General features: G+C 42.4%; 1 protein-coding gene across 2 annotated transcripts; it reads right to left on the reverse strand.

Moving 5' to 3' along the window:
- Window positions 1-169: 169 nt before the first annotated feature.
- Window positions 170-8,667, reverse strand: pkd2 (polycystic kidney disease 2). 2 transcript variants are annotated; one of them, XM_072384937.1, is made up of 15 exons: window positions 7,721-8,667; window positions 7,154-7,267; window positions 6,047-6,180; window positions 5,340-5,590; window positions 4,992-5,216; window positions 4,506-4,734; window positions 4,222-4,392; window positions 3,940-4,121; window positions 3,731-3,851; window positions 3,533-3,631; window positions 2,834-2,955; window positions 2,583-2,700; window positions 2,306-2,466; window positions 1,760-1,907; window positions 170-977 (listed from the first exon to the last, which is right to left on the reverse strand). In XM_072384937.1, the coding sequence occupies exons 1-15, from the start codon at window positions 8,142-8,144 to the stop codon at window positions 768-770; spliced, it is 2,709 nt and encodes a 902-aa protein (XP_072241038.1). In that variant the 5' UTR covers window positions 8,145-8,667; the 3' UTR covers window positions 170-767. The 2 variants fall into 2 exon arrangements, with proteins under 2 accessions (XP_072241038.1, XP_072241037.1); XM_072384936.1 differs by having other exon boundaries at window positions 2,306-2,469.
- Between the last annotated feature and the right edge of the window lie 871 nt (window positions 8,668-9,538).

Raw genomic sequence — 9,538 nt, forward strand, 5'->3', positions numbered from 1 at the left:
TAACTGCGAAACTAGTCGGTTTGACTGAAATTGATTATTTTTATAGTCATAAATCAAACAAACACTCCATTTTTTTATAACACTTTATTTAGAGCGACATATTAGAAATTAGATTGTAAAAAAAAAAAAAAAAAGAAAAAGAAACAAAAGAAAAATTTAATTCAAGATACAGGAAAAACAAAAAAAAAGGTCAAATAAATGCATGGGTTTCCCATGAATACTAACCGCACTCCAAATTGAAGTTTGTTTCAAGTTACAATATGTATCATAAAATCATAAGCTAGTTAATGTGAAGCTTAACTGATGTACAGAGGATGAGTAAATATGACAGACTGCGCCATGCTTGTACCTACTGTAAGTTAAATGATGAACGAATGATCAGCAAAAATCAACATTCACGTGAATGCTACGATGTGCGGAAGCACTGATCAAAAGCAGGTGAGCGTTTTTCTCACGGGATATAAGAGGCGCACTCTGAATTCTTAGGAACAGTGAACATGCTGGTGTACGCGATGTGTGAATGGGATGAATGTGAAATTGTTCTTCTTTAAACTCATCATTTCATCAAAGCAATACGTTTTTGACTGGAGAGATCAAAGAACACAGTCAGATTTGGACCTCGCTCACTTTCAGTGCATTTAAATGTCAAGTAATTTAAACATCTTCAATAAGTTGGCAAAAAAAACTGTCCCACATCTGGAGTTTCTTGCGCTGCCGCAGGGACTTTTCCAATTGTTTCTTTCCAGAATGGAGTATTTTTTTGGTCCTCACATATGGGCGCTCCCATTTGTGCTCATGTCGAAGCCGTCTGTGGACAAGGAGGAGGGAGGACGAGGTCGCGGGCCAACGGGAGTGGCCGGCTGAGCGTGGCTGACTTGTGAGACCATATCGTCGGATTCCCAGCGCTCCAGTTCCTCCCTCACAAGCCTCTCCATCTGCTCCCTGTGGGCGTCGGTGTCCCGTCCCAAACGCTCGTCCTGACACACAAACGTTGAGAACGCAGAGTTCAAAATACAGTGAAGAAACAAAGTTAAGCACAACATCTATTCGATGGACAGCAATAATGTGGGTCAACTATAGAGAACTATGAGAAACTCATATACTGATGTGATGCAGTAGCTCATATTTTCTGTGTGTGTGTGCATTCTTCAGTGTTTACACTAAGGGGAAACTACTGTATGGTAGTAGAGACCACTTTTTACGGATGCACTGCTGCAAATTTGAGAATGTTTTTTCGATGCTTTCTCTGTCTGAGGTCATACGTGTGGAATAAGTTACATGCAAGCCTAGTGAATCAGCTTCCTCCAGGAGAACTCTGGGGAAATGCAGGAACAGTTTCACGTTTCAGTTTCAAGATGAGCAAAAATAGATGATCGTGACCGACATTTTGGCTTCTTCCAAACAGCAAAAATCCTTTCGACACAATGCTGACTAAAAGCTGACATGTTGTTATCACGTTCCAGTTCTTACCGCCACTTAGCAAGATTATTCATCTATTTTTAATCATATGCCTGCTTGATTAATCAAAGTCCAATACCTTGAAGAATCAGTGACTTTCTCCATCCTAAATGTTCCTCTTCTCTCACCAGCTAGTCACTGTGTTTGTCTGCTCTCTGAGCGTCGATCTGGATGTGTTCACTCTGTTCTTGTAACTTTTTAGCGGAAACAAGCAGGCTGAGCCACTGCTAACACAACAGCAACTAAAGTAGCTTTGTGTATTCAGTAAATGCACCTATTGTGTGTGTCCAGTGCCTCTCACCTCCATGACTCCGTCCAGCAGCCTGCCCAGCACATCTCTTCTTTTGAGTTTAGCCCTCTCCATGCCCTCCAGCTTCACAATCACGGCATCTATCTTGGACACAATGCTGCCGATAGAGTGCTCCATCCTGTCCACACGCCTCACCAGCCTGGACAGATGGATGACAATTGGGATTCCTATCATGTTACATACTAAATGTGGTGTTACATTACAACAGTCTAACTCTGCACGTGTTTGTTGCTATGTTTCCATTTAAAAAAGAGCCTCAAAATCTAGCTTAACCTGAAAAACAAACATGGATGCATATTCCTTAACAGGTCTGTGAAGTATAACACATTTAGGGCTGAATAAGTTATCTGTGAGTTGACTGAGCTGCTGAAACATTGATGAGTGATTAATAACTTGAAAATGTAAAAAATAAACACCTATGTGTACATGAGCTTCACTGAATACATTTGACCTTTTATCTTTTATGATTGTGAGTCAGCCAACTAACATTCACTAATTACTTAATTACAAAGGAAAATAGATTTAAAAGCTTCATACACTTGAAACTCCTCATAGGAGACGCCCCCCGAGCTGCTGCCACGGCGACGAGAACTGTGACCGCTGTCCTCATCATCATCCTCCTCCGAGTCGTCCTGGGTGCGAGGGAAGCTCCGCCCGCTGCTGGGTCGAGTCAGCGAATTGCGCTCCAGATCCAAGTCCTCCTAGCATATGAGCAGAAACACACTGAGCGTCTGCAGGTGCGGTGGCTGTGCGCGCCTCCACATCCTGACTTTTGCAAGACAAGCGGAAACAAGCTGCTGCCTCCGTCACTCACTCTCTCTTTCTCCAGGTCGTCTCTCATTTGCTGGTGTTCGTGCTCAGTCAGCTCCGGATCGCCATCCTGATCGTATTTAGCAAAGATGGCCTGGATCTCTGCATCCGTGTGACCCTTTCTGCGGAAACAAAAGAAACAGAAACCCCTGAAGACCAGCCGCATGAATCTGATGTTCAACAGACCAAACGCAAGCACGAAGTCGAAATCATAAGTGATTGATTGATTTTAGAACCACTTAAGGTTCCAGTCACCCTTTTAGATCCTGACGGAGTTCATCAAAGTTCAGTTTTCCCCCTGCTTGACGCAAATTGTCGGAGATGGCGTCTACCGCCGTCTTCTTGAGTCTTAACTTCAACAAGGCTTTGTTACAACCCTAAGGGACAGAGATGTGAGGAATGACATTTGAGCATAATTATATTGGTTCCATGTGTTTTTTTTCTGTGAAATGAAGAAAAGCCATAAAAAAAAACAACAAACACAAAAAATATAATTAATATCTGCTGGTTACGCTAAATTCAAGACATTTTCTCGCCATCTTTGAATCACATGAGAAAGAAATTCCATTCATTTTAAAGAAGCTACGTGAACTACATCCAGCAAAAAAAGAAAAATAGAAAAGATTAGATCAGATCGCTTAAGATCAGATGCTACTGTCTCCCACTGTCATCATGATGAAGTCAGTCTGCATCATTTTGCATATTGGTACCATTATTTACACCCTCTCTGTAGAAAACCCTTCAGGTGCATTTCCGGGTCCCCTTATCCTTCGATCGTTGTCGACATAGGAGCCGGAGTTTAACCAAAGGTTGCTTTTTTCTCGTTTCACGATTCCACACCAATGAAAACATGCTTATGGGTATCATTGCGGAGCATCATTAATGTGACACACTTGGAACTTTTTTTTTCCGAGACGCACCCACACAAACTGAACAGCACATGCGGTTTAATACCTTCTTAATGAGGTCGGTCATTTCCATCTCAGATCTCTGCTGGGACATGTCAGCCTTCACCTCAGAATATGTGTCATTGATGATAGCCAGGAACATGTTCTATAAAGACAGAGTGAAAACGTGTCATATCACCTTGATAATGAGGGAAACTATCAGAAAAAAAACAAACGCATTTCTTTAACAGAACACACGACTCACCATGAGAATAAAGAAAATGAAGAAGACAAATGTTGTAAAGTAAACAGGACCGAGCACAGGATTCGCCTCCTCGATCTCTGAGAAATTAAAGTCTCCCAGAATGATACGGAACTGGGTGAATCTGCACAAACAACAAACCATTTCGACTTTGTTTCAAACACCAGGAAAGGCCATTTGTTAAAAGTGTTGCTAAAGCCAATTGCTCTTACATGCTGGCTTGGAAAGTGCTGAAATCGTTGACTTGAGTTCCAAATACCAAGTAGGCCAACTGAGCATATGCCAGGAAAATGATGAAGAACATGATGGCAAAACCCACAAGGTCTTTGGCACAGCGAGACATTGTGCTGGACAGCTGACTCATGGTCTTATTGAAATTGATGAACTTGAAAAGCTGGTGAAAGAGAGAAACGTATCGTTCAACTGTCCATTTCACAAAGCGTCCACTAAGGCTGTATCAGACTGATTCTGAACTGAAGGGAAAGGATTTGTACCTTGACCCAGGAGAAGAAGACAATCACAGCAGCCATGTTGTTAAACTGGACCTGCAGGTTGGCCAAAGGCTCAAAGCTGGGGTGAGCGGCGTAGTTCTCCAGCAGGCCTTTGAGCAGGTTTCTAGCCATGGCCGTTCTGGTTATGTTCATGATAACAGCAACAACACTCAACTGCAGTAAGGAAATAAAAGCAACAAGCAAAAACAAAGTCAGTGAACGCCCTCTAAAATTTGATTCAATGTAATCTCAATCAAACAATCCCAAAAGCAAACCTTGATACGTACCACGACAATGAGAACGTCAAGACAGTTCCACAGGCTCTTGAAGTAATGCAGGCGGTGGATGTGGATTTCCAGCACCTCCTCGACAACGTAGTAGAGGATGAACAGGCAGAACGCCACTTCACACACACCCACAAAGTAGTCCCAGCTGGACACGTATCTTATCAGACGCACCGTTTGGAACTGCCAAGAGGTCACCACCCCACCGGTAGCAGGGAACTCCACCAACAACCTGACAAATCCATCAGATTCTGTTCACCAAATGTATTCGTACTACAGTAGCTGCGATGTAGTCGGTGCTTTTTTTGTGCAGACAACTACAAATGAAATGTGAAATGCAAAAATCTACCGAAGACGTGTCTGTCATGTATGTAGTATAGGCACTGGGTGCCATTGCTGTGTCATATTTGTACTCGACGGCATGTTATCGTGGCTTCGGGTCAGAAAAACTGTATCTAAATAGTGTGTAATTAGACTGATGATCCTTACCTGGCGATACAGAAAAGGTTTATGTTTCCATTGTAGACAGAGAAGTCGAGGAATACCGCTCTAGTGCCTCTGTCCAGCCACAAGTGGTCTTTGAGAAACTGCAATTGAATGGCTGACTCCTCTTTGGTACGAGACAAGTCTTGGTAGTATCCTCCGCCTCCATACTGAGACACCTGTCCCCAGTGACTGCTGCCATTCATTTCACTCTCTGTGGTGAACATCCACCTGCCAGGCATCAAGAGGATGGCATTTAACATACAGCCCTGCGTCTAAAGCTCCCGAGAGGGTTTTCAAAACATTGCAGTGACTTATAAATATAATGCAGGTAATTGACATTCAGGAACATACGCTGTTCCATTCTTAGGGCCGAAGGAGAAGGTGTCCTCGTTGCTCGGTGTATATATGTTGTAGCAGTCCTGCACCTCGTCCCTCAGATCATCGTGGATGGAGCAAGACTCATTTCGGACTTTAACCTGCCGGAGCCGTGGCACCCCGAGGAGGAGGTTCTCGTAGTAGATAAGGCTCTGATTTTCTGGCAGGCTTTTATTGTTGTACCAGACCTCCCAGTACATGCCATTGAGAAATGGCCCCTGTGCGAACTAAAAATGTGCGGAAGAGTCAGGATTATGGAAAAACACAAGGCCATTCATCGGCATCCAGGCGTGACAAACACGTTTTAGGGTCAGGTGGTGTGAAAAGAAAACTGTACATTTGTTTATCACACAAAAGTAGTTTACTCTTAAAGAAAGAATGTGAAGAGAAGCTCTGAAGGGCATGAGCTGTAACATCCATCCAGCAACAGGAAGGTCACTGACTCAGATGGTTACAGGTAGCTTTACACAGAGCAGATCAAGCCCTGTTGTTTCTCTGTTTTCGAATATTTATAAAACGCTCATAATTGAATCTTCTCTGCAACATGCACCAATAAAGCATGTCTGCAAAAGGTGCTCCCAGTGTGAAAGGCAGGCCTTCCTCTCTGAAGACGTGAAGCGCTTTAAACACTTTTCCAAACAAATAAATGTATCTAAAACGGAGGTGAATATGCTGCGTTTTACCTTCCAGAAATCCTCCATTGTGGTGAGGCTCCTGAACGTAGTCGGCTCCCCGGTTGACAGCGGCGTGTCAAGGAACAGCTGAGACATGACTTTGGTGTAATAGTACATGTTGGCACTCACCATCCCATAGGTCACTGCAGAGCACATTGCAAAATAAAAGCACTGAAAATGGACAGCCTACAAAATATTGACTGGAAAAACAGAACTAACGCTGGGTGTGTGCGCCATAAATATGATGCTTACATCGCATAAAATCTAAAAATCTGAATCAGACTGAATTTAGTCTTCTTCCATATGTGTGTTTCTGTAGCCTCTGGCTTTCACAGCAGTAGGAAACTTCGAAATAGTCAAGTTCTGCCTGGCAAAATGTGCCCTAATCCTGCCGGCCAGAAAATCATTTCCTGATCCACCCTAAACCACAGCCTAAACACCATTTTTCACTGCAGTTAAAAAAGAGAGAGAGGGGAGAACTTTCACCATCAGTTTTCTAATCATCCTCATTTATTTTTTTCCTGCCATCTCAAAAGATGCTCCTCTTAACTTTTTCTTTTTTTTTTCTTCTGCTATTAGAATGTAAACACCCTGATGAATGTGTGAGACCAGATTTCTTTTTAACCGCCAAGCTCGTGAAGCTTAAACTCGGAACCATGGAAAATAACTTTCCGGATACACGAATGGTGCCACTCTTTCAGAAGCTTTCTGTGACTCACTTAGATCGACCAAATGCTTATTTCAGAGCAGGACAAAACTGATTTGAACTAATAGTAATCAAGGTTCTCCTTGCAGGCCGTCCACAGTTCACTTATCAGTTTGCTGATTTACACATGAACGGCACACTCGTGATCCTGATTATTATGCTTACACTCTTTCTGCATGAGAGGACACCACTTACTCAAAAAACACCAATTAGTTACTCAGTGGATATGCTTGTTGTCTGCTCATTATTGCTTGAATATTCACAACATGAAAGCACTTTTTTCCATTAACCTAATCACTATCCAGTTCACTTGTCTGTGCAAATGCCAGCAACTCAAAAACTATGTAGGTTACTGGTTTATTCAGGATAGCCAAATCTGAATTCTGAGAAGTTTTAGTGCGTGTACTTACAGACACAAATAAGGATGAGGAAAGTGATATACGTGAGCATCTCTCTCAGCACGTTCCTGAGGTACCGCTCTCTGCCACTGTCACTTTCCTCCATCAGCTCTGTTCCCCACAGAACTGAAAAGCAGAGAACAATTCAGGAGGACACGGACACGTGTAGAGCACATTAAATTAATCAAGAGGCATCTAAGTGCAGACTTGATCCAGCTAAATGTGCAACATGTTGCACTGTAGCTGGATTATAGAGCCTAAGGTGTAACTAGTACACCACACAGTATTTGGTGCAATTTCTTGTATGTGGACTGCAAGAACGGACTCTTTTTACATCTCACCATCAACACTTTTGCTGTTCTGATTGGATTTAACTGAATGTACCCTAATCTGGTCCAGTTCTCTGAAATTGTTTCATATTTGTTTATAAAACTACTAATTTCAATTTGCCTCCTTAAAGAAAAGCCCTCCCCAGCCTGGGTTTTGAATGGTGCTTTGTAAATAAATGTGACCTCTGTTATTATTTAGGTTACATTGTAACTAGAATTGCCTTTATAATGAATATAAACCATGACTTACTTCTGACTTTTTGGAGTATTTGCTTCATACAGCAGAAGTGATCACGCCTGTCTTGTTGCTGGGCATTTAGGGTCGGGGTCGGATACAGTCCTCCGCGGGGGATTTGAGTGCTGCTGCCCCCGCGGTTAAAGCTACCCAGGCCGCTGCTGCAGCTGCTGCTCGAGGCCGTGGACACCGACCTCCTCCCGCTACTCGCTTGAGGCCAGTCTGCCTCCATGATCTCTTCCTCTGGTTCGAAGCTCGGGTTATCCCGGCTCCATGCTTGTCTGGACGGAGGGGACGGGGTGCCAACGACTCCCCCGAGACCCAGGTCTTGATGATGGATGTTCTCCATCTCTATCCCCTCACTTGAGTCGAGTCTGTGCGGCGACCTACCAGACTGGCTCTGCGGTAGCTGCTGGGGTCTGACTCGAGATGAACTCATGGTCCAGTTATCTTTGTTTTATAAAGCACCAAGCATCTGAAAAGTTTACCCTTATCCCCAAAAAGAAGGAGAAAGGGGGAAAAAAACACTAAAGATACGAGTTTAGAAAGACTGGAGCATTTTCAGCTTTTCGTTTCTACGATATTTTCTCAATTGTTAAATGCCTACATACATCTATAAGCTTCGGAAACTTTGTCAACAACCAAACATTAGACGCTACAATGTATGTGAAAGCCATACAAAACTTCGTTCAGTAACGACATCTTGCTCCGTATAACCGACTGCAGTATCTGTCGCCCTTACCGAACCGTTAGAAAACTTTCCTCGAGCGTGTTTAAATTCTTTCGCAAACACTAAATCCTATTCAGTTGCCTTAAAGGCGGTTGTGGCGGTCCAATAGGCCTATAATAATGAGCACCAGTTGAAAATATGATTATTAAGTGAAAAAACAAAGATATTTTTCTTGTCCCAGAACAGCCATCTTGTTCTTGATCTGTTCCCCGAAAATTCTCATTCTCATTTGTTCGGGACTCAGGTTACACTAGAAGTCATGGCGTCGCAGAAAGAATGGAAACATCTCAGTGGGAAACTTTTTTTTTTTTTGGGATGAATTTGTCAACTTTCATATGTTATTACGCGTGTTATATGTTTTTTATTTCCAGTCCGTAAATATTAGACTGGCACTGGATTATTTTTGTTCATTACGAGAATACTGTTCCCATGACGTTTTAAAAAAATCTATTTAGAAAGTTTCTCTGAAGCTTTTCGCACCCTTTGAGGCGTCTATCAACTTTGTGTTTGTTCGGAAATTCTACAGTTTTAGATTAATTGAAAATGACATAACTTCTGTATGTTTGGGTTTGCGGTTACTATGGCAACGATGTACTTGGAAAAGAGGAGCGGGGCAATTGGCCAATACTACTCTATTAGAAGCTGAACGTAGCACACAAAGGTTCCCAAGTTATCCAATTGTAAGAGCCCTGCTCTATTGTTGCAAACAGAGAAAAACACTGTCGACAGACAGTTTGACACTTTACAATAAAATATTTGCACATTACAGCTTTATTGAAAAAAAAAGGAAAATTTGGATTGGAAGCAAACCAAAACAGTAAAGAGAGGTTTGTTTTACTTGTGCTTTTAGTATATCTAATACACGAGCATTAATTTGTTGAGAACAGCTTTTTCCTCCTAACATGACCTTCTGTGGTCATTTCACAGCATTTTTATTTGATTAAGGGTTAGGGTTTGACTTGACCATTCCAAAACATTAACTAATTTTTTTTTGTAGAACAACTTGTGTCCTGAGGTTTCTGCTGTTCACAAACAGATTTCAAGGCTTTTTCAGGGAGCATTAACTGGTATGATTTGTTGTTCCAGTGCCCAAATGCCCAAAA

This window comes from Leuresthes tenuis, unplaced genomic scaffold (assembly GCF_036924035.1).
Source record: "Leuresthes tenuis unplaced genomic scaffold, fLeuTen1.0.hap1 SCAF_4, whole genome shotgun sequence".
Lineage (NCBI taxonomy): Eukaryota > Metazoa > Chordata > Actinopteri > Atheriniformes > Atherinopsidae > Leuresthes > Leuresthes tenuis.